Genomic DNA, 25,878 nt, shown 5'->3' on the forward strand with positions numbered 1-25,878 from the left:
TTGTTCCCAACTCTGATAAATGCCTGTGCGATCTTGTAAATTACTTAACCTCGTGGGTGGTTTTGAGAATCAAACTATGTGAAGTACCTGGTACAGAGCAGCTCAACAGTAGTTATTATAATAGACTGGCAACAGGTAAAGGATGAACACCCCTAGCTGGTGAGGGAGGTAACTGCTGCACAGTGGTGGGTGGTAACCGTTACTCGTTATCCAACCTAAGCATGCAGGCCTTCTCCCCAACACTGCTTCAGTTTTGTCCTGAGACAAGATTCATTGCAGCATTATTTAGAATATGAGAAACACCTAAAGCCCACCAACATTGGGACTGGCCCAAGTGTCTTTATGTATTAACAGGTATGTCTTTATAATGGGACTGAGTACAGCAGTGAAGTTATAAAACCTGATATTTACTGATCTCCCTGATACACAGAGCTTTAAAAAACAGCCTACACTACACTAACACACACACACACACACACACACACACACACACACACACACCACACACACCCCACCCCCCCGTGCTGACACACACCACCGTCAGGAGAGAAAGGCTGGAAGAGTTGTTTTTTTCTGGGTGGTAGATAAGTTACACTTAACTCTGTAGTTTTAAAAAAGTGCACTGTAATCAACATATGCTACTTTTCTATCAGGAGAAAGTCATTCTCATTTAGAACAGTGATAGCATATATAAGAAACAGCAAAGAAGGAAAGTTGGATTCTCACAGTTTACACCATGCTGCTCCAATCCCATTTTTAAATCAGTGACAAAACTGTTTAGAAATGACACCATAAGATGAACTTTATTTTAAAGCTCTTAAGAGGCTTCACAATATCAGTTACAAACAGAATCAACGTTTCCTCCACGTTACACCTTCACATGACACTGCACTGGGTAAGGAGAGAGAAATTGTAAAGGTTTTGTTCTGCATGCTGCTAACACATTTCACTAGCTTTTGCTTTTAGTCACTGGATTTTTAATAATATCAAAGCAAAAAGTGATATTCTATTGGACAGAATTAATTTTAGAAAGCCCTTATGAAGTCAGACTTAGTCTTGTTTATAAACACCCACACGCATGCTGAAACGGAGAGCAAAATGCAAGAAAACTACCTTGGCGGAGCAATGCTTGAAGAGTTTAACCACAGCCCTCTTGAATACACTTTATTTTCTCCAAAGACAAAAGTCAGTTTCATCCTCAGTGATGCAAATGGTAATACTGCACAGAAGCTTAGTATGAATTCACAATTCCACAGGAATCTGAAGTTACCAAGGCAATTTTCCCTTTTAGGATCATAAAGACTACAGACTTAAGCTTTTTCTTTTTCCATATAATACACAAAATTTCTAAACATCCTTAAAAAAGAAAATATAAATAGTCTCAGTATGTCATGTAGAATCACATACCATGGCAAAAATATTTTATTAATTGAAGCACTAAGTCAGTTTAATGTCACCTAGTCCAAGTCCATATTGATGGAACTCTTCTCGTTAGGGTAACATTCTCCATTCTGATGTGGAGGTTCAGCACTGAAATTGTTTTTGCCTTCTAAGTCCTCTTCCTTTTTATCAGTACTCGGGCCGTTTGGAGTTCTTTCCAGTTTGGGTGATTCAATTTTTGGTTTGGGTTGTGTTACAACAGGTTCACACGTGTTATTCAACTCCTAAGAAAGGCAAACAAAACTAATGATCAGACTAACTCCAGTTCATTTTCAGTTACTTTCCTACATACCTGGACCAGTATTTTTAACCACCTCTCAAATAACTCCATTTGCTCAACGCATTTGCCCAAAACTATAGCTTGAAGCCTGACCAAAAGAGATGTGAATATTCTTCTACGGTATGTCAGGGACTTACTAACTACTCACATATTATTAACCCATTTAATCTCACAGCAGTTATTAAAAGGTAGGAATTATCATCCCCACCTACGGAGGAGAGGTTAAGTAACTTAACCTCAGGAACAGAAAAAGTAGTGAGCAAAGAGCTGGAATTCAAGCTTATAGCCCATGACCTCAAAGGCTCATGTTAACCTTCACTGTGTTTGAATATTCTTCCAGGCAGAAAGCAGTTCCTTGGTTTTCTTCCCAACTTCCTTCAAGCCTCATGCGCTCAGCAAGGCCTGCCCTGATGAATACTGACCTGGGTCCCTCTCCACCGCCCCGAGTTTCCTAATCCCTTTTGACTGTTTTCCCCTTGGCACTTAACACAATCTGATATCCTTCCACGCTTGTTTATTGTCAAGTCCTCCTCACACCGGCAGGTGACTTCCATTCTTTGTACACTGACAGTTAAACTCCTAGAACAGTAACTGGCACATGGTAGGGGCTCAACAAATGTATTTGTTGAACTAAATGAACAAATGAAGAAACAGAAGTTTAACAGAAACTTACAAGGTATTCCACATTTTGTAATGTCAATAACAAACTCAGAAATCTGGTCCTGGGATGAGGTAAAAAGATTTAAGCAAAAACGGCTATGTTCAAGGTTCAAAGGATTGCAACCAGAAGCCCTAAGAAAACCCAGCAGTACACACCAGACAATGCCACGCACCTTTATTTTCGCTCTAATTTCCTGAGCACGCACGACGGGATCCTGATCGAGACTCTTTTTAGCCTGAGCGTTCATGATGTTATTCATCCACTCCATCACTTCATTAACAGACTTCTCCACCTTTTTCATTTCAGACTCATCAATATGGTTATATTTCTCATCCTAAATGGAAAAACTTGGTCATTCTGTAGAATTAAGTGTATTTAACAGTAACATCTAACTTGACCCGATTTTCCATGAAGTTCACGTGTACCTCTGGTCTCACACACCAAAACCCAATTTCTCACTTAGGAACGAACATTTGTTCACAATGAAGGTTCCTCAACTTAAACACGAGCTTGTAAATCGAGGGTGGCGTCCTCACGCTTTACAGAGACTTACGTTGCTCCTGAAGTCAGCTGCTATCTTGGCGTAGTGCTGCAGCCTCTGTCCTAGTTCTTCAAATATTTTGGGCCGTTCTTCAGCTTCTTGAAACCGGACTTTAATTGGAGTGCCAATTTTCTAAACCCGAATGTAATAAATTAGTATTTGTCATAATTGTATTTTAGAAGTCTATAATCTGAAACCCAAGTACTGCTTTCTAGGGGGAGAGAAGGGCCTACCATTAATTCCTCCAACTTGTCGACATACGTCTGCTTAGCCTGGTCCTCTCCTTCTTCATAGAGCCAGTTCTCAGTCTCTGTGAGCAGCCTCAGAAAATTTTGATGATCCTACATACGGAACACAAGAATCAGTATCAGTGGCAATCTTACTTTAAAATAGTCAAAATAGTCGTCCTCAGAAGTGTTACACATCAAGTAGCTCATTTCATTTCTAGGAAGGCACTGATTAGCTGGATTCTCTTCACTGAAAAGTATCAGGGAGCGTTAAACACTGCATTATTAGCGCCATACAATATTTTACAAGAGGGACTGACAGTTATTCTTAGGCCATTCTCTCTTTTACACAGGGATATTTGAAAATTTGTGGTAAAATGCTCTTATTGACTTATAACACTGTATTTCAGTAGTCCGATTTTGGACAATTTGTACACTGAAATGCGGTTATAGAATCATAGGGACTTTCCTGGTGGTCCAGCGGTTAGGACTCCGCGCCTCCACTGCAGGGGGCGTGGGTTCCATCCCTGGTCGGGGAACTAAGATCCCACGTGCCTCGCAGTGCAGCCGAAAAGTAAAAAAAACAAAAAAAAGAATCATCTTCCTACTCTCCAAAACAATTAGGTCTCAATTAGTAACTTTCTACTCACTTCCACAACTACCAAATACTGAAAGGAAAACTAAACAAGTTGACAATTCAATCACTGAACACACACGAAAGCCATTCCTAACAAACTCACATAAAGTATGCAGTTATACTCTGGCTTTAGGAGCTCTAGCTGGTTTGGGTCATCTCTACCTCAGAATCCCAACCATAAGAAATCCAGCTTCAGAGCTGAGAAAGAAATACAGTACAAAGTAGCCTCAGGATCGTAGGACTAAACAGACTCCCAGTTTACATTCTCCTAAGTCCAGAATTAACTCCAAAGCCACTCGAGATTTCTAACTGGCCAGTTTTTCTCCAAGGCCCATCTTTCACAAATGAGCTTCAGGGATCTGCTTAGAGCCATACTGCTCCTGGGAGCTGACAAAAGCCTAAGGGGAATACTGGTGCCTGATAAACTCTGGAATGACTGGATGAACAAGTCTTATGGGATAAAGCAATGACAGAGAGCAACCAAGGCACCAGAGTCATAAAAAAAAGTCTGAGGCCTTTGAAAGCAAGGATTTTCTCTTATTTATGTTTCTAGGCCACAGTAACTGTGATGTCACAGACTATGAATAAAAGTGCCGAGCGGTTCTTTCTTTGATGGTAAAAACTCAACTCAGTGGATAAACTAGAATAAAATGGCACATCACTAGTGAGCCTCTCCCTCCATGACTCTGTTTATACAACTTCTATTTCAAGCTGTTTTGTTTTCAAAGAGCTCAAGTTACATAATCTAGTACAGGTTTAAACGTCAAATTTGATATTAAACACTTCATAATGAGATTATCTGAATAAAAACAGAGCCCTAAACATACCTGCTCACATATAAATTTTTCATATGGTCCACACAGCTTGTCCCTGAACTCGTACACATATTCCTCCACTGCGTTTTTAGCATCATTTCTCTCTTTCTCCAATTTATCCTGCATTATCATCTTACCCTGTCAGGAAAACAGAAGAGGTTAATTCTAGTCTTCTGCTATCTGTAACTATATTTTAACTATTTAGATTCTGGAGTTAACAAAATCAAGGATTATATCCAAAAAAAAAAAAATCAGTCTTAACAGTTCTAATTTATACCTTATAAAATTCTTCCAGCAATTCCTACAAAGTTCTTCATTTTCTAAATACACAGAATGAGTTTTTTTTTTAACATTTTATAATAAATTACATAGCTTTCACATTTCAGATTTAATACTAAGGAAAAAACCAATCTATTGCTTTTATACAATTTTGTTTTCTTTTATGTAGTTGCTTGGTTGTCTCCTACTGGGATTAATACTGACCAATGTGTAACAGCCACACAATTCTGCCACCACATTTTAAAATCAAGGATAAATACATGTACTTAGAGTCTATTTATTTACCAAATATAAACGGAATAGAATTATTAAATTTCTAAATACAATGTTCCCATCTCAGTAAAAGAAAAATGAACCTCAATTATTTCATATATGTAGACTACAAAGAAGCATAATGTATTTTAACAGAAATATTCAGTGTGGCCTGAGATACCAATTGTATCGCTCTCTGGGCTAGAAGATATTAGCACCCGATTTCTTCATAAAAACTTGGGCAATCAATTTTATACCAAGCAGAATGATCTATGGTATAGATTTCTTTAATAAGGTTACAAAAATATAAACAAAACTTGCTAAAAACAATTTAACTGAAAAAACCATTAGTTTTGGCTTCATCCTATCCCTAAAAATTGTATAGACTTATGAGATATGAGAAAGAATTATAGCCATTTATCTACTAGAAATATGCGTAAAAGGGCCAAACTAAACACATTCCAAAATAAAAATACGTAAATGAAGCACTTACCTCTGTTTCTATGTACATGTTAAGAAGGTCCTTCCCTAACTGCCAGACCAAGTTGGCTTCAACTGGCAGCTCAACATTCACTACCTTTATTTTGGGTTTTTTAGCTTCTGGAGGCTGGTCAACTTTCTTTTCATTAGCCTTGGGAAGAGGGGTAAAAAAAAAAAAAAAAAGGAGAAATTCTTAAACAGTCCTTGAATAACAAAAATCTCCCTATCATACTTACTGAGGACTCAGGAAAAATTAAAATTCCTAAAATCATAAAATCGGAAGAATGTATAAGAGATCATCTAATTTTCCACCCATGCATTTTAAATCAGGGCTGCAGTTACACTTAAACATGCCACACTTCCCTAAAAGAATCCACCAGGATATTTTTCATTTCCTATTAAATTTAAATTTAAACTCTCCTGCTAAAGCTTTTCTTCATCAGTCCTTGCTTTCTAATCCCTTTAAGCAATGTTTGCGACTCCAAAAAGGCAAACATATTATTATTAAATTACCACATCTTTAAATTATAGCCTACAATCTAATGTTAACACCAGATGGATTTTGACCAACTACTAAGCATGTTAGGATCAACTCTATTCCTGTAATATATATATTTAAGGCCCTATATCCCAGCATTAAATGTGCTTTAATTACAATTATCACTACACTGATGAGTGCCTTTTAAAATTTCCTGAATTTGGAAATCACGTATGCACACGTATATGTCTATATATACATCTCCTTATTTCTACTATCTGCCTTTGAGTCATACCACTTCTCATTAGCAACTCTGCAAGGTCAAAAGATTTTAAAGTCTTAAAATGGAAGCAAATGGAATGATGTAGCAAATGCTAAGTTTATTGTCAGTTTTTCCAAAATATGTAAATACAGGGCTAAAGAAGTATCTCCTACGGCCTTGAATTTTCCAAGCCTTTCATAGTATTTTCATTTCTGCAGGTTCCTATAAGCACAAATGACAAAGAACGCAATTTAGGAAACTCAGCTGTAGGACAGATTAGAAGATAACCAAGGGTTATGTAACGTGTACCCTGATTGGCTGAGATGGTAAAACAGGGACAAGCCCACGAGGCACAACAAGCACCGACACTGGGGAATTTCGGGGAGTTATGAAGGATGTTAAAATTCTAGGCTCTTTATATAAGAAACTGGGACTTGAAAGAGGTTCAATGGCTTGGCTAAAATTATAAAGACAGAGACGGGACGAGACCGCATGTTCCCCAGACTTCTGTTTCAGCGTTCCTTAGAGATCACATGTCTGTGAAGTGCTGTGAGCTGCATCCCTAGCAATGATCTGGTCAGTCAGCCTGCAATGTCCATGTCTTCTTCTTCCCTCTAGTGCACGAGAACCCCCCGATATTTTGTGCATGCTCTGGGGGCATAAAACACAGAAAGAAAAATGACACCTACACCTGGCAAAACACAGGAGTGCAACAGATATTTGGGAATCAAATGGATGACAGTCACATATATGCAGGTTAAGTCAGGATAAGACTATCTAGCCGAACAAAATTAAACCAACTACTGACAAAACCAACGTATCACAAAACGGCATTCGACGTGGCACAGACGAGGAATCCTCCAAGGGGGTCTGTGGTAATGTTCCAAAGGGTTTGACACTAGTGGTCCCACTGACAACTAAGAACGTAAGATGCTACCCAGTGTCGTGCTCTAGACAGGTACTAAGACCACTGGCCTAAGTCAGTTAATGCTCAACGCTAAGCGGTGAAGGGGAGGGATGCTGAAATTAAGGAGCCAATCACTGCAAAGAAAGCAATGCTGCTACACCATCATCACATGCCTCTTTAACAGGAGAAAAAGAAGGTTTCCAGAAATCAGAATCAGGTCCTGCAGCTCATATCAGGGCCCCCAAGGGATCAATCAGGGCATGGGAGATTAAAAACCAGAACCTTTTACCAAGTGCAACGTGCATTTGGACCCCAAGGGACAATTCTGTAATTCATGTGAGGGTAAAGAATTCTGTCCTCAGAATGAGAGAAAACCAAACTACTAATGAAAGTTAATGATTTACATCCCACCTGCACAAAGAACAAAGTTCTGCAAAAAGTGCCGATCTGGGATAACAATGGAAACTTATTACCAGATCATCATAATTAATTTATATAAATTTGACAGGTAATTTGAGAGGAGAAAAAAAATTTACTAGACTACTATAGCCCGCGTCTTTATCATTGGATGAATCAAATGGAAACTAATCACACAGCACCAGGACGTATCTGTTTCAGGTGCTCGCAACTGCAGATACTCTAGCACTAGAGAAGACAACAAAAGGTATGCATTCGCCTCCTGTTGCTTGGAGCAGCAGTTATTGAAGGGAAGCTTTCAGGTCTAAAAAGCAGGATACTCAATTCCCTCAGCTGAGGTGGAGTACCTCTAACTGGTTTTAGTTGGAAAATATAGAAAATTTTCAGAAAAAAAACCCTACATGGAATACGATAACCTGGTGCTTGCTCTTGAAACCGCAGATTGAATGATATCATTAATGATCACATGTTGCAACACTGTCTAACGGAATGAACTGGAAGAGTCACTCACTTTGTCAGCATCTGGGGTTTTGTTTTCTTCTGAGGGAAGTTCAGGTGAAGGGGGAGACTGTGAGGTTTGACGACCACCAGTTTGTACCTGGGGCTGTGTTCCAGCTTCATTGTTGTCTTGCTGGATATTTTTCTGAAATGAAAGCCCAGGCACAAAGGATGTAGAAAGCAGGTGTACTTGTATAAATTTAAAAGGTTATCGGGCACCAAACACAGTACACTCAATTTCTGAAATCTTAATAGGTGGTGGGGGGGAAGATACTGATAAAAGCATACAAACACAAAGTATTTGAAAACCTCTTAGATACTGTAAACCTGTAAGAAATTCTTTGAATGATAACAGTTAATGTAGTTAAACAAGTAGTAAGCGTTTTGATTGATGTGATGACAATCAAGAACTCTCGTTCAAGAAGCTTCCATCTAGCCTTGTACAGACATTAACTCTCAAAAGCATAGGAAGCAGATTTCCTCTAGGCCTCTCTCCCAGAAACAAGCTCCCAAAAACCTAATTTCACAGCGGCCATCACACATCTCGACACATCTCCATTTCAGTGAACTGAACAATTACATAAAACAGCCGACGATCAGTTATCGGGGGGTTCATCACCTCAGTTTAGAGAGACGCAAGACCCTCTCTGTCCCCACTTTCTTTTCGTGATCCAGCTATTTACACCTCAAAAACTCCCAGCATAAAGAACAAATACTACATGTTAATAGACACTTCAATTCCCAGTAAACCAGTGCTTGCTATGATCTTTTCCCACCTTTGGGAGAAGCCTGAAACATTCGAATTTAACTACTTGCTGCCCACCTGAAGTCTCTCCTATTTTTGTTTCAGAGTTTCAAGATCCTAAGGCAGACACTGAGATATCCAGAAGCAAGGCACTCCTGGTGGATGTATATCCAAAAGGTACTAAGAGACTGGAGACAACAGGCATTAGAATAATGGTGTCTGTAGCCTAATGAGAAAGTATGTGGCCCTGGTCATTTAATTCATTACACTGAAGTTCTTCTTGATGAGAACAAAATGAAGGCTCAAATGCTAATGTTCCTTAAATGTTCTAGGAACGATCATAGTTATAATACCTTCTTCACATCTGAACTGAAACACTGTAACTGTCTACACCTCTTCATTTAAACTATTTCTGATTATTACCCAGAAATGAACTGTAACAGCTCATCTATTTGAGAGTTTCCTAGAATTCTTCTGTAGACCATGTAAAACCAGCACTCATGCTGCCGCGGTCTATCTACATTAACATCGTGGACGGTAACAACTTCTGTACTCCAGGCGGACACTTCGCCTCCTCCCTCCCTAACACAGCAAACCGTGTAAATAAAAGCAATAGGTTCTAAAACGCCAAAGCCAAATTTTGCCATACGATCAAAAAATAAAACCAAAAAACCCCAAAAACCACAGCATTAATATTTGCTATGTATTTCACTAAATAGCTCTTGTATTTAGTCTTTTTTTTCTTAATCATCAGTCGGCATTTGATTTCTCAAATGGCCTGTGTCTTTAAAAGAACAATTCAAAGAACCTTTACCCACTCTAAATTATCACATGCCAGTTCAAATAAAGCTATACAGAATTTAGTCACAGTTCACGAACTCCACGCTGTATATTACTGTCCAATTAACCAAAATTTTAGTCACAATTAAGAAAAATATATTTTAACCCTTCCCTACCCATCTCTTAGGGCTTAGAATTAAGTCAACTATATATTCAAACTCAAAGGCTTACCCACAAACTTACCTCGGCGTCTGGGTTTTCTGATGGCCTCTGATTCTGACACTCCATGTCTGCTTCGACAGAAGACACTTCGTTCTCCTCAGCTGGGATTTTCTCCACCATAGACGCTGTAGATATGGTGAAAATGCCGTGCGTATTGACTCGCACTTTGACTTTCACTCTAGATTTTTCTCCATCCTTCTGTGCCGAAACATTCTGAACTACGAAGCGGCCTAGACCAAAAAGAAATTGACAATTTCAGAACTGAATCTAACTCTATCAAGCAAAGGCTATATATTGCTATTCCAAAATCTCCCCGTTTTCTCTACCGAGTTACATTTAAGCCCTTTAATGTATACTATAAACATAACCTCTTAAAATAGACTCAGAAGTACACAGTCTAACTTATCACACTTGGGATTAGTTTTAATATGTCATAAAACCTTCAAAGGCAAGGGCACTCTTGTGACTTTCTGTTGAACACTCCGACACAGACACTGTGTGAAGGCTGATGACAAGCTGTCCCCGCTGCCTCCTACCCTATTTCTCCAGGTGAGCACAACCTCGACATGGAAATCTCAAGTGTAAGGCAGATGATATCGAGCGCTTCCTGCATTCTGATTCTGTAGGGCCTTTCCCGGGAATACTGTTTTTCTGACTGAATGATCCAAACATTTTCCTATGTTTCGAATAGGAGAGGTGAGCTAAAACCTGTATCAAAGCCTGAAATTATCATGCATTATAGAGCAGTTCCAGAGCATTCCTGAGTAGGAGTTCAGAGTGCTGACTCTGACCCAGACTCTCTGGGCTTGAATCCTGGCCGTGTGACCTGCTGTAAGTTACTTTATCTGTGCTTTTGTGGTCTGAGTTGACAAGTGTTTTACACTGAAGCACTTATAACTATGGAACCAAGGGCTAAGTGTTAGTTATCACCTCCACCAATAGTAGTACTGTTACTACAGAAACCAGTAAACAAAATTAAGTAGTTTGAACCTGTTATGTGCAGAGCACTATATGGGATTTAATAGCCTTGTAATTAAGTGCTGGCTACACAAACACACAGAAAGTTAGATTTATTTAGTAGGTCGGTGAAATATACTGGAATAGACCTTCATTAATTATCAAATCACGAGGTTCAGGAAATAATTACCAAAAGATCCAGTTAAAGAAACAGCATTTACTAAAGGGCATCCAAGAAGGCTCACAGGAGAGAGAGGTAAGACGGCTCTCTAAGTCTGTGCAAGCTTCTCGGTTTTGGCGATAAAATGAAAACTGTGATGCCATGCTAAAGAGCTTAGATTTTATCCTCTGCACAATGGGGACTAGAATGCAGCCTGTCAAAATTTTAGTCTATATTCAATGATTTTCTTAAATTATCTATAAATAAATTCATAAAAGCTGTTTTAAAAAATAAAAACTCCCCTGTGTCAGAACACTTTTAGTTTTAAGTACTAAGAAAGAAAACACAACTGGCCAGGTTAGACTCCTTCAAACAATTTCATTATGAAATGGTGTGGGGCAAAGGTGAGCCCTGAAGCGATCTAGCAATATCGGCAAATTTTACCAGTAGCCTGGGAAAGAGACACGCCCATTGAAGAAGATGCCTGTAGCTCTCCCACATTTTCAGAGTTAACTATGGGTCAAAATAGATGGCTAGTGTCAAACCTCCCCAGGAAAAATGTAGCAATAAAGATGTATTTTTTTTTTAAAAAAAAGATTACAGTACAAAGGTACATTTGAGAAGTAGCTTCAATGGTTTCCAAGCCAGGTTTTAAGCAATATTCTACAAGTAACATTTCACCCAGAAAAAAGGTTAATATTAAAAGTAGGTGATAAGGCTTCCCTGGTGGCGCAGTGGTTGAGAACCTGCCTGCTGATGCAGGGGACACGGGTTCGAGCCCTGGTCTGGAAGGATCCCACATGCCGCGGAGCAACTAGGCCCGTGGGCCACAACTACTGAGCCTGCGCGTCTGGAGCCTGTGCTCCGCAGCGGGAGAGGCCGCCATAGTGAGAGGCCCGCGCACTGCGAAGAAGAGTGGCCCCCGCTTGCCACAACTAGAGAAAGCCCTCGCACAGAAACGAAGACCCAACACAGCCAAAAATAAATAAATTAATTAATAAACTCCTACCCCCAATATCTTCTTTAAAAAAAAAAAAAAAGTAGGTGATAAAGTATAGACTGTATCAGAAAAGGAAAAATACTCAAGTGCTCTTATACATATATACACTTGGAAGCACCAGCAGAGCACCAGCAAGTCATTGCATCTCTATAGGCCAGTTTATTCACCAAGAAAACAAAGAGATTTTCCCCATCACCATTATTCCAAAATGAAAATGTCTTCACATGGCATCGTCCCACTCAACATTGCTAAGAACAGAAAAAATGTTTAAGTTTGCACACTGACTAAGTCAAGTCTTCAAAAGAGTAATTACAATGAATTGCTTACCTATTTTTGCTTCTGGATATGGAACTCCTTGAGGATCAGAGTAGAAAGCTTCCAGCTCAAAAGGCCCACTTCTCAAGAAGGTGAGCACTTTGGAGAAAGGAGCAGCATGGTTTCTACTGAACACTTCATGGACGCTAAGAGGAAACAAAGGCATTCAGCTCAAGTGTTCAAGCTCACTGTGCTATGCAAACAGAATAAACACATTCTAAGAGCTGTATCAATCCCATCTCACCATTTATAACTCAGAATGAGAGAAATATTTTGGTAAGTCTGTTGTTGAAAGATCCCAGTTAATCAAACACTCTACCATGAAATTCATTTGCTAATTTTTCTTTATATTAAAATAAAGTAATTTTCTCCTACATACCCTTCGGCATCTTCTGAATCGTGACTCCAGACCAGAGATATTGGAAAAGGAACTGCATCAGTGACGGAAAATTCTCGAACTTTAAATGCTGGGGAAAGGATTGCACACTTCAAAGAAAAAAAAAGAAAAAGAAAAAAATTATCATGAGCACATGAAAAATTTCACTCAGCTTTTAATATAAAAATCAATTCAAGCCCGCCTGCCACAACTAAGGAGCTGGCAAGGCACAACTAAGGAGCCCGCCTGCTGCAACTAACACCCAGCGCAATCAAATAAATAAATATTAAAAAAGAAAAAAAATCAATTCAAATAGAACGGGTAGGTTTAAATTCAAATTCGAAATTGCTTACAGTGTACGTGTCTTAAGCATAAGTGATTTATCACCTAAATACTACGGCAATCACTAGATATAAAGATAAGCAGTACAATGAATCTTAGGCTAGCAACTGTTAATTAGTAAGTTTCACAGGGGCTGAGGAAAAAGCACTGGTCTTTCCAGAAATGCCCTGCTGACAGCAATTTTAATTACAAGCTGTATCACTTTTGAATGTGTATATACATCCAAACAGCTCTGTCCGCATTGCCTTTCAAATGTCTAAGACTGAAAAAGGGTAAAACCAAAATGTGCCTATTTTCAAGTAATTTTAGGAATGAAGGAAGCAATGGTCAATTCAAATTTAGGGTAGACAACACCCAACAGACCAACCGGTGGATTTCGACTTGTCACATAAAAATGACTGAACAGATGACTAAACTAAAAGTCAGTAAATCTCTGACTCTGTCAATAGCACAGGATTCTTCAGAAGAGAAGCCAAAAGAAGCTCTACTTCTACAGAAACTATAAGCTTCCGAAGTCCTGGGTGATTAAGAGTCAGTGAAGGAGGCGCACGCCACTGTCAAGGAGGAAGCAAAGACAAAACCCCCACAAAACATGAGGAATCTTGATGATGCAACGGATTACAGGCAATAGTCAGCATCTACACGTTCTTTTTTAAAAGTTTTACACAGTAGTCAGTCTAAATACTTTTCTGTAAAGAATCTACTGCTTTGTATTAAAAAAAAAAACTGTGCTAACTAGATCAAATTTAAACAAATTAACTTAAAACTTTAGTTAAAACTACTCAGATTTGACTCTAATATCCTACGTATAAACCAATACTAATTTTTTTGTATCAGTAACTTCTAGATTTTGTGCTTTTACTTTGCCAAACTTCATGCCTCTGAGCTGCCTCCTTATTTGATAAGCTACAATCAGTTTGGAGGGGGAACAGCTATTTCATCAAACCACCTGTTAGCTAATACTCTTAACCCTGCAAACTTTCCCCAAATCAATTCCTCACTGCACCAGACTGCCGTTCCCCTGCCCTCCTTGGTGCTCTGTAACAACCGGCACCACCACACGGCTACTCTGCGCTCTACAGCCGTGTTTTCTATGATCCCCTCAGAATCATGCCTGTCCCTAATCCCCAGCTTGAGAAACACTAGCTCTGTAGTTCTTTGAATCTTAAACTTCCTAAACCTTCCAATACTTGAAGCAGATCCTGTGTCCCCACGGCCTCACGATTTGTGGAAATGTAAGTAACCCCCTTGTGGTGTCTAACTGGGCACTGGGCTCTGCTTTCTCTGTGACACCACCTCGATGAAGTAAAGCAGAAATGGTTCAAGGAATGAGCCCCCAGAGGGAGAAGGGCTGAGAAGGCAATACCTGTAGTGCACACCCTCTGGCCACTGCTTCATCTGCGTTGAGCGTCGTGCTCGTATCTTTTCCAAAGAATTTGGCAATTTTTTCTTTCACGGCTGGGATTCGTGTAGTGCCTCCAACTACCTCCACAGCACTCACATCTTCTACTTTGAGCTGAGTTTGTTCCAGCAATGAATAAAGGGGAACTTCTATCCTTTGCAGGAGCTCAGCACAGAGTTCTTCAAACTGTGCCCTTGGCAATTAAGAGGAAAACTTTAGAAATCTTTAGAAAACTTATCTTAAGGCCAATATCCTGTCCTATTTTTTAAAAACTAAGTCTTATCAACCCAACATTTTTTTTTCCCCTCAGACACCCTGAATTCCACATGGGCCAAGTTCAACCATACTGTAATTTGTAACTTTTCTTTTTCAAAAAATATACAAAACAGATGCAGAAAGGGCATGAGGAGAAAATCAATTCGACAGGTATTACTAGAAGAAATCACTTTTATATTAAGATTTCCATTTTATTCCTTAATGTTTTAGATGATCCCGTTTTCATTACTTTGAATATTTCCATTCTCTTCAAAATATTTCTGCAAAATATTCTGTGAAACCATTACTGAATTACTGGCCCAGAAATACTAAAAAGTGAAAATGAGCCAAAAGACTTCACTACGAGGGCACTGAACACAGATCTTCCTAAAACCCTCTTTGCAGAAGCAACCCTAGTTCTAATGACGTTGACAGTCTTTCCAGCAGGTACGGTACAATCCTGAAATGTGGGCCAGGACTCACAACACCACAGCTAGAACTGACACGTGGACTACAGTTGCAGCAAGAAGTTCCTTCTTTAATCTGTCAGAATTCAAGACACACCTGTTCATCTTTCCCGAAACATCTTTGTCATTCATAAAGCACTCGATATTCAGTGGTAGGTCCGTGCTGTTAGAGCTCATCAGCTTTTTCAATTTTTCACACTCCTGATACAGACGAAGGAGTGCTCGAATTTTGGATTTTGCGTCCAACTTGTACTTAGTTTTAAATTCTGCACAAAAATGTTCCACTAACTTTGCATCAAAGTTTTTTCCTCCTAAGAAAGGATCAAAAGCTGTTCCCAGTACCTAATTTAGTTAAAACAACAAATAATCTCGTTATTTCAATCATATTTGCAACTAGAGTCTTAAATATTGCTATTCAAACAACCAAAGACTCCTAGGCTCAAAATTTCTATTTAAACTACAACATGAAATCCAAGTCAGTAAGGAGACGCGTAACTACAAAATCCAAACGAAATGTTAAGTCTCTAAGATGTCTTTAATTTTAATGATTACATGGAAGATAACCTTAAAAAGCTTTTCTTTCCTGAGCAAGAAGCTGAAACGATTACATCATCTTTATGGAGGATCAACCTTAGGAACAACTCTTGGTTAATATCTTTACCCCAAACTTTTCATTACCTCGAAGAGCCTAAAGTAATGACAACTGTCACACATGTAATATTTGGGTCACTTAGTTCTGATTTATGACTTTACCTTCAATTTTCCCTTGTTAAAGGCACAGGCAGACACTTGAAAAGCTGAATGTCCCATATCAACAAAAACCACTACTCGAGGTTTCTCATCCAGGCCTGGGAGATCCTGCTTATAAATTCCATAATTCAAAGCAACTAAAAAAAAATTAGTATGTTTCGATTCTTTGGTTCACATTTTCTTAGGAATTTCATTGTTACCAATGTAATCACACATGCAGGAAACCTGACTGTACTTCCATTAATTAAAAGTGAACATATTTCTTTTATATCTGACTTCATACTTTGTCCCTTTCTGATTTTAGAACAATGTTCTATCACTTTTAAATATATGGAGAGATGTGACAGAGAGGACATACGTAATGCAAAAACAATGGCATGTAAACCACGTGTAACCACACACAAACAATATCAGACTCATTACACAATACTTACATTTTAACCACAACCTGCTAGGAGACTGCTTATCCAAAAAAATTAAGAATTTAATATATAACTACAGCAACTGCAGGTCCTACCAATTAGATTCAAGGCAAATAAATGATCTATCTTAAGTAGTCTGTGTTAGCTTTTTCTGAATTTTGAAACCACTGTATTTCTAAATACGTACACTTAAGAACACACCTTTATCAATACTTTAAGAGTTCTTAAAACATCTATTAAAAACATACTAAACAAAGCCTTATTTGCTTTGCCTGAATACACTACATTGTAACTGACTTTGAGTCCATCTGTAATCACAAGAAGCTGATACAAGGTCTAAGAGGAGATAAGTGAGTGTTTTGCTCCCCACTATATCCATTCCTACCAAGGTGCCTGGCAAATCACACAGCTTAAATTAATATCTGATATAAGATGAATGATCAACTCCTAACCACATACAATCGGAAAGCATATGAGGGAAAAAAAAATTTAAGCTAAATCAATAGTCAAGGTAGTTGTAAAAGCCAAAATCATGAGGTTTTGGGAAAACTTGTTTCTTAACTATAAAAACAATGTAAGGAAATAAAAAACTAAATCCAATACAACTAATTTAAAGGATTAAAAAATTTATATACAAGAATTTCCTAATGAAAACAGATTCATATATTTGAAAAAGTGCCAACTTCTCATTAAAACAAGCATCTGAAAGGCTAGAATTTTTGCTTTCAAATCTAACACGTTTTTTAATAGGCTGTGTTTCTACACCTACATGAAAGTGTTTGATAACAGGACCTGGTGTGTCTTAACTTTAGTTTTGAAAGTATATTAACTGCTACACAAAAACAGTTTTCTTCTTACCAGCTGTCATGTCATTCATGAGTCTCAAGCAGTTTAAGCCAACAATTTGTGCAGCATCTAAGACAGATCGCCTCTCAGCATCTGTGAAGAAAGAAGGGACCTGCAAACAAGAAGGGAAAGAATCTACCTTACCTAGAACACACAAAATAAAACATACAAATCCCTCACAACCATCTGTAATCAATTCACAATAGTCCAGCTAAATAAGTGCCTAGTCAAGTCACAAAACAGAAAAAGAATAAGTTCTTTAACTTTCAGAAACAGCAACTACTTTTGAAAAGATTGCCCTAAAATTATAAGTATCAAATTTATTAGAACCAAATTTTAACCTGAAATAAAAACTAACCAGGAGTATTCGTAAGACATATTAACAGTTACTTAAATCTAACAAAAAGCTTTAAATTTAAGAGGATGAAATACTATTTCCAAACAAGTCTTAAATTTCTTTTGGAAATTATTCTGCTATGTCAACATTAAATGTAATTAAACTATAAAGACTACAGGAACTTAAAGATAATACAGCTAATTCTAGCCTCTGCCCTTTAGTTTGCTGTTCGTTGGTTTTAAGCATTAATCGTTGGGGTACCTTCTAATTCAGTAAACCTGTTCAGATTACAAAAATGAAACATTTTTGTCAAAGTCTGTTGATTTTTCTAAGAGGAAGAAGAACAAAATCAGCTCAAGGGATAAAGTTTCTTACGGTGTTGTGTTCTAGCTAGATGAATTCTTCTGATTGCCTTCCAGGGCAGCACTTTAACTAGCACATTCTTCCAGAAGAGCATCTAACAATACATTCATATAATCACTTAACTGGAAAGTACCTAAGAGAAAACTTGGTACAGTGGCTTTCGCATTTTCTCCCCAAGTTACCTATAAATGCTTCAGAAAGAGTGACAAGAGCGAAGGTGGGTCTCTGCTCACCTTTCAAATCAGAACACTTTCAGTTTTCCATATTAGGTTATTTAAAGAGGGGGTGGGAGAGGAAGGAAGGACCACTGACTTATAACTTAATTCTTTAACTTTACCAGAGATTAATAGCATTTCTCCAAGCAATACCCAGACATTCCTTTAGTAGAACACCTTCTGTCTTGCAAGAGAAATTTCAGCCTTTCTGCCTCTCTTCTTGCATATCCCAGGATGCACTGCCATAAAGGCTTCTGACACGTCTGGACAGGCCACCCTGCCAAATAAAAGATGACTTTTCCCCATAGCACAAATTTGCCACAGAGAATAATAACGTTGTAGAGGGTGAAAATTGGTACATAAGGACAAAAAAATATTTAGCTAGTTACAATGGCTTGTGGCTGTCTAAAGGACCACAGTACAGAAACAGATATACACTAAATCTGTACTACTAAACTTTCACGTGGGAGAGGTGATGAGGTATAAAATGTATGTAGAGGATCCTTGGGGCAGGGGAAGTGACACCCTGTCCTATACAGTCAGTATAGCCTGGTTGCAATCTCCAGCTCACCGTAACAGCTGTTCTGAGACATGGGCTAGGTAGAAAAGAGATAGTGGGAGAGATCAGAGTAGCTCTCTTAATTAACTTTAACTACTTAGAAGAGAAAAACAGAGAACTATGTCTTCAAAAGAAGAAGGAAGGCCTCTCTTTTTCCTTGTTTCTCTAACCTCAATAATGAACACCTAATCTTATTTTAATGTATACACTTTCCCCCAGATCAAATCTTTACCTATAAATCAATTAACATCATATTTCCTAATCCCTTACATAAACGAGGGAGTGTTAATAAATCTTAATGTAAAAAAAAAAAAAATGACTTCTGTCCATTACAAATACTCTTCAATAACCTAATTATCAACTGTCCATTGAAAGTAGTGGGCTTGCCAATGCTAAAAAAAAAACCTAGGTTTTGTCACTATTGGTAGGTTACATTTTAAAACTACTTATCACCAAGAACCAACTCTCTGGTTCTCACGTGTGGATAAAATTCTGAAAAGCTCTCGTGTAAGTATACAATTGCCTCTCAATACATCAACTAACTTTAGAATATCCTCCAATTCGACCAATCAGTCTGTATTTTCAAAAAGCCTGACAGGAGATATTGACATGTAACACCACTCAAAAACCTTTGCAACTTCTGGCTAAAATCACCACCCAAACCTACTATGCAATGCTGCTGAACACTATGGTATAGAGTGCAGCAGAATTCTGATCTCTAGTAGTAGGACAGCTTTCACACATTCAATACTAAAAAGTAACATGAAAAAGGCAAATTAAAATAAAACACGTTGCCTTGCCGAACTCTACTTACTGAAATAACACAATCTGTTACTGGCTTCTTGAGGTTGTTTTCAGCAGTTTCCTTTAACTTAGTCAACAGCATGGCTGTTATCTGTTCCACACTAAACAGATGTTCCTCATCCATGTACATTACCTGTATTGAGGAAAGAAAATGCTTTAAATACTGTAGTGCTAAAAGTTACATGCTAATAATATTAACTTACAAACATGATTACACATTCTCTTCCAGAAAACCTTTACTGTTGTAACTGTTTAGAAAAGAAGAAGGAAAGGAAAGGTAAAAGGAAGAGAAAAAGGGAAAGGAAAGCAAAGCAAAGAAAAAAAGAAAGATTCTTCCCCAGAGATGAAGAGAAAAAAAAGCTGGGGCAGATTTTTCCCCTATCCAAAGTACTAGTCAAAGTATTATAGAAGATAGTAAATTTCCACTCTAACTGAAGAGATGAATCACTGGGATAAATATTATTTTGTGTAGATCATAAGACAGGAATGCCTCTGTAGTTTAAAAAAAGATTTCTGGTTGTATTACACTGTAGCTCTCCAAACAACTGCAAATGAGCTGTATTGGAACAGACTTTTGTTTGATATGACAACACAATTTAGATTTCTTTAAACACCATGAATTCTAAATTTTATAATTGTCAAGACGTTATGAGAAACACAAATTAAGTTACAGCAGTATATACCATTTGAATAATTTTCAAGGATGATTTAAACATAAACCTATAGTTTAAGAGAGACTAGATAAAAAATAAAAGACCATCTTGTCCAAATAAGGAAACTGAGTTACATGTTTATTAAGAATTAAGTACTTTTCTCTGTAGATGAATTAAACAGTTTCCTAGTAAGGAATCTAAGATTGCTCGATTATATTACCTTTATTCCAACTCCACCATTTTTCATTGGAACCAGATCATAACTTAAGTTTTCCTTCTCCTTTTGAATGAAGGGGTCATTGAATGCTCGGCCATGAAACCTCTTGAAATTAGACACTGTATTGTTTGCATGAGTGATTTGCTGCGGGAAAAAAAAAAAACAAACACTGAGATTTAAATTTTTTTCTAATTTCAACACCTATTAGTACTTACAGCAATTAAAAAGAAAGTCACTTGTACAACTCAAATCAGAGGGATAGAAGTAACCTTCCCCAGAGCCCTGACTTTCTCCATCAATGAATGGACTTTATTCTTTCTCCTTTTCCTATAGAAATGCCAGGAGGGAGGCAGTGAGAGGGATACACACAGGCTTCAAAGTCTGCAAGATAAAAACTCAGATAGTGAAACTATCCCTGGAGCTCTGAACAAACCCCAAGAACTGTATGTATCACTTTATTTCATTCCTTTTCTCCCACTACAGTTGTTTTATACCTAATGAATAAATGAAAAAGGATATTTAGAAGCACTATAGTCTGGTCACATTTTTTAAAAAAAGGAGTTAATTGTTACAGTAATCTATTTGTTGAGTCGCTAAGTGGCCAGGGTAAGTACTTTGTGCCACAAAATATATTGATTGCTACTTTTCCTATCAATAGCATGGAATGTTAATTATCTATACCAAAAAGCAGAAAACGCAAAGATAATTCAAAAAGTTTCTATATGAGGTAATGCTTTCAACTGCACGTACATATTTTTGATGATTAGGCTCTGGATATACAAGTCCCACTTCATAGCATATTTCACTCAAAGATGTCAGCAGTGGGAACCTTATTTAAAACACAAAAATAATTAAAAGATGAAAAACAAAGACTTCTAAAGTTATTAGTTTGAAAATACCAAAACCGTTTACTGTGTACTTCTTTCTCTGATCTACTTCTTTTAAAAAGAAAAATATAGCTTGGCAACACTAGTTTTCAAATAATATGGAATATTTCAAACAATGTTTAAGTACTAAAATTCCTTGCGATTATAAAACCGAGAGGACATATGTCTAGTAATCTACAGGCTAGATCTAAGCCTCAACAGATTTTCCTCACATAACCACAAAAATGCAGTGGGATCTCAGGTCCGGGACATCAGTCTTCTCAACGGCCACATTTGGGGAGGTTGTTACTTCACTAGTGTCTCTCCCCTTTGAGCAGGTTACTTTGAGTGGGCACGGCCATTTCTCTTCCCTGCTTTGTTTTTTTGCTCTTTTGTTCCTCTCTTCCAACTAGCCATAATATAGTACTCCAAGGTTTAGTTTTCTTTTTTTAGCAATACCATTTTCTGTATTAAGAGAATTTTTTCAACTTTTTTTTAAACTAAATAAATCAACATGTAACACTGTGTAAGCTGAAGGCATACAGTGTATGTTACTTTGATACGTTTACATATTGTAACAGGTCTGCTTTCAGTCCCTTTCTTAAGAGCCTCTCACAAAAGGGATTTTCATATTTCATATTTATTTATTTTTCTCCCCGATCCCCAAAGTTCAAATTACAATGTGAGTCCTAAAGGGAGCCACATAGGTAAATTTTCAAGTCCCATTAATATGTAAAATTAATTCCAATAACTTATTTAGCCTAATTCATCTAAAATATTGTCATTTCAGCATGCACTTGATGTAAACAGTTGATGAGATTGTTTATTTCATTTTAGGCCTGCAAAAGCACATGTATTTTATACTTCACATGTTAATTCAGATCAGGCACATTTCAAGTGCTCAAGGGCCACATGTAACAGCGACTCTACAGGCCAGCACAGGCCTAGACAACAAGTTCTCCTCGTACTACCTTAATTATTAAGTAACCTGAAAACACTTTTAAACAGAGCTTCTTAGAAGTTCCTTCCATGAAAGGAAGCTTTTAACTCTTAAATGAGTATCATGAGAAACTTCACATGAAAGAACTTCATGTGTCTTGTTTTTAAGTTTTAAAAATTAGATACATTAGAAGGTAGGAAAATTATTAAAAATTAAGGTTGGAAAATTAGAAAGTTAAAGGTCTTATTCAATAAAACAAAAGGAAGAGAAAAGAAAAAAAAAGTATCTAAGGGCTCATGAGGAGTATCTGCGTTACAATTCTAAAACTCAAAAATAGATAGGCTTAGGTATTTCGTATTTTTGTATGTCTCTGAGATTTTACTTTTAAAACTTCTCTCTTAAAAAATGATCAGAATCCTCTTAAAGAACATACCTGATTTTTGGCTGCAACTCCAATTGTTCTGTTTTTTGATCCAAATGATATGACTGATCTAGAAGAAATTTTAAAAAACCATGTTTTACAAATGTTAAAAGCAGAAATGTGGAGGTTTTTAACTGACAAGAGGAAAATTCTAACATAAATTTCCTGCCCCCAAAAAGGAAAAAAATATCCTACCCATTCTAGGGGAAGGGGGCACAGCACAGCACAACTTTGGACTCCAAAGCTTTCGTCAGCTGCTTAACTCTGAGAATCCAATCTAGGTGGCAGCTGCACCCCACCCTGGCCCCCACTCCCGTCTGCTCAAGGCTCAGAGGACACTTTCCAGTACTGCAAGCACCAGCATAATTCTCCAGGCCCCAATTATCAGCAAGTGGACATTAACTGTGAAAATGCTTTGAATAGTTAGAGTACTATTAACTCGGTCCTAGCCACGATTAACAAAATATGGTGTAACTACTTCGCAGTTACCAACTCCATACAAATCTAAGCGTCACTATCATAGCTATTGCTGTCCTGATATATCATCTGACTCTTTATGATCAAAGGTTTTTAGATAAATGGAAACAAGTGGGCCTAAGCTATGCTTCCGGAGTTTAAACGCACAAAAGAGGGTCCTATACAGAAGACTCTACTTGAGGAAGCCAAGCAAAAATGATGCTGAGCAAGTACCACGACAGAACCAAGTATAAATGCTGAGCAAAAGGACTGAATAATCAGTTACATTTTAAGTCAGCTCTGAAGAGATGAAGTGACTTGTAACTGTTAAACAGCCTTCTGAGCAATGGAAATGGAATGGTAGCACAGAGCAATAAAGTCTTGTCAGAAGGATGAAAGTGAATTAGGTTTCAGATTACAGGGCAGGTAGGAATAATGGTGTGATATGAGCAAAATGGGAATACACTGAAGGCATTAAATATCAAGCTGAATCAAATTTAAACTTGCTATAACAGAGACATCTTAGACCTAGATTATCTGAGCAGGTGCTAAATAGCATCTTAACAGCCAGAGAACTGCTGGAGCAAAGGCTAGAGCTTTAAAATACCTTCCAAAAACAGAACAGCACTCCGAGCTCAGAGTAAACATACAGTTGCGGAACGAATTTACTCATTTTCCAAGAAGAGAATCAAACTAATTATACTAAACAGAAATTAATAGTAGCCAATGCAGTTGAGTCAAACATCTATTATATAAAAAACATTAAGGGAAACTCCAGTACTGCCCTTGGTTTACATTTTTGAGACACACCTGTCAGCTTTAGTTTCACAGTGGTCACTATAGCCACATACGTAATTTTTCTCTACTCTCCCTTGAACAACTCTTCTTCCTTTTACTGGACCAAAGAGAACAAAGATGTAAACTGCACCTAAGCATGAAATCCTGAGATACTATCTTCTTTCTTACTATACTCCGATCAGAGCCCTTCACACAGCTAAACTAAAACACTGTAGCTTTATAAAGAGGTTGATGCACGACATGCTCTGTGAATAGCAGTCTTCCCAACGCTACTGATACTGTCAATGTCTGGTTATCTTCTCACTTCCCTTCGCTTTCATAAATGTTTATCTGCACTCAAATAGTGATATAAGCCCAGTCATTTCACCTTTGGGCTCGATGTTTCATTCTATGATTTTTATCTTGGGATTAAGGCACTAAAATACCTACACCATTTTCCCTGAGAAGTAAGCAGTTGTTTTTATCAATGTACATGCAGGCATGTTTGCATACAACATATTCAGAAATTAAGACTCCCCTCCAAAAAAGTTGCTTATTAAAATGTTACCCTTTGCCCACCCCATGCTGCTGTAGAATATACCATTTAATTCAGTGACAACATCCATCCTCTAGAGGAGTTCTAGCACCAAAGTGTGCAATTTTTCTTTTCTCTCATTTAAGCCGTTCAAAATTAAAGAAATTGGAACACGATTTAGGATGCCTCTTTAACGGCTTTCATAAAACGAGAAAAAAAGACGTTTACATCTTTCACAAATGATCCAAGAGTGAGCAAGAAAAGGTAGATTCATCATCAAAGGAGTGATTCTGTGGTCGCTAACTACAATCCGCCCGCTCCCTGCACAAGAAGCAGCAGACGAGCTCTGGAAGCTTCCAGCTCATTTCGAGATTCACAATGCGGAAGAAAAAGCTCGGCAGCCCCAGCTCTGCGGTGCGCAAAGACATGCTCGGAGGGAGGGGGACGAGCTGGGGGCGGCTCGGCCAGCTCAGAGAAGCCGGGTGGGGAAACGGGGGCGGTCGCGCAAGGAGCTGGCTGAAGCTTCTTGCCAAGAAAAAGGAGCGAAGTCTCGGGCTTGCCCGCAGACCGGCCCCCAGGAGGGAGCCCGCCAGAAGGGACGACCCCGGGGGACTCGACTCCCGGGCTTCTCTTGGCCCCTCGAATCCCGGAGACCCTTCTATCCGATTCGCGGCCGCAAGCCCCCTCCCCTACCCGGCGGCTAGGCCGCCGGCATCCCGACCCTACGGAGGGCGCACCGCTCCCCACATCGCCCTACCTTCGCCCCGGCGCTCCGCGGCCAGCCGCAAACGTGGGGTCCCCGGGATCCGCAGCCCCCGCCGGCTTGCTGCCCTCGCCCCAGAACCTCCCCCCAGCGCCCCCGCAAGCTCCCACTTACGGGGTGCACCGGTCGCTGAACTCGTTGGCGATGGTCTCGATGCCCCCGGCTCGGGCCACCGCGATGTAGCAGCTCTGCGAGCCCACGTCCAGCCCCACCACCGACATGGCCGGCTCTCGGTCCGCCTCCGCTTCGGGTTGGTCTGTGTCCTCCGGCCGCCGCTTCCTGCCCCGGCTGCGCGCGGCTCCCGCGGGGTCCGGTCCTGTCACGCGGACGGACACACGGACGATCTGCCGGTCTGGCACCGCCGGATTCCCGGGGACAGTGGCGGCTCACAGAGGAGTAACCACGGGAGAAAGCTGCGCTCGGTCTCCGCAAGTCGTTCCGCAGTTCGGGCTGCCTGCCTGGATATTCACCGGCTCGCTCACCAGCGTGCCGCTTAACTACCGACCCGAAAGAGAAGATCCCAGCGTCTCAGCCTTATGTATCGTACTGATCGGAACTTTCCAGAATCTGCGGCATTTACTCACCGGCGCCTCCACCGGCCCCTCCACGTGCCACTTCCGCTTCCTTCTTCTCGAGCCTTCTCGAAAGATTCCACCCAATGGGTGGCTGGTCCCTCTGGGGACGGCCGCCGTTGCCATGGCAACAGGACAGCCCTTCCGACGCTATTGGCTCAAACTGGCCAAGCTGACCCGCCTACGC

General features: G+C 39.1%; 1 protein-coding gene across 4 annotated transcripts; it reads right to left on the bottom strand.

The window, feature by feature from the left end:
• Positions 1–776: 776 nt before the first annotated feature.
• Positions 777–25,610, bottom strand: HSPH1 (heat shock protein family H (Hsp110) member 1). 4 transcript variants are annotated; one of them, XM_059995978.2, is made up of 19 exons: positions 25,234–25,610; positions 22,601–22,658; positions 20,365–20,505; positions 19,502–19,624; positions 17,226–17,325; positions 15,949–16,082; positions 15,293–15,537; positions 14,438–14,666; positions 12,733–12,839; positions 12,366–12,499; positions 9,943–10,151; positions 8,188–8,319; positions 5,626–5,763; positions 4,614–4,739; positions 3,156–3,263; positions 2,935–3,054; positions 2,554–2,715; positions 1,458–1,664; positions 777–1,356 (listed from the first exon to the last, which is right to left on the bottom strand). In XM_059995978.2, the coding sequence occupies exons 1-18, from the start codon at positions 25,338–25,340 to the stop codon at positions 1,458–1,460; spliced, it is 2,580 nt and encodes an 859-aa protein (XP_059851961.1). In that variant the 5' UTR covers positions 25,341–25,610; the 3' UTR covers positions 777–1,356. The 4 variants fall into 4 exon arrangements, with proteins under 4 accessions (XP_059851961.1, XP_059851960.1, XP_059851962.1 ...); XM_059995977.2 differs by having other exon boundaries at positions 777–1,664; XM_059995979.2 differs by lacking the exon at positions 8,188–8,319 and having other exon boundaries at positions 777–1,664.
• Positions 25,611–25,878: the final 268 nt, after the last annotated feature.

The sequence above is a fragment of the Delphinus delphis genome, chromosome 18, assembly GCF_949987515.2.
Source record: "Delphinus delphis chromosome 18, mDelDel1.2, whole genome shotgun sequence".
NCBI lineage: Eukaryota > Metazoa > Chordata > Mammalia > Artiodactyla > Delphinidae > Delphinus > Delphinus delphis.

Excerpts from the sequence above, each read along its gene's own strand:
- HSPH1 (XM_059995978.2), bottom strand. The coding sequence starts at position 25,340 with ATGTCGGTGGTGGGGCTGGACGTGGGCTCGCAGAGCTGCTACATCGCG. Across the intron at positions 12,840-14,437 it reads CCAGAGGGTGTGCACTACAG|TGTGCAATCCTTTCCCCAGC; the intron begins GTATTGCCTTCT and ends TTTTCTTTGAAG. Across the intron at positions 12,500-12,732 it reads GATTCAGAAGATGCCGAAGG|CGTCCATGAAGTGTTCAGTA; the intron begins GTATGTAGGAGA and ends GTTTCCTCTTAG.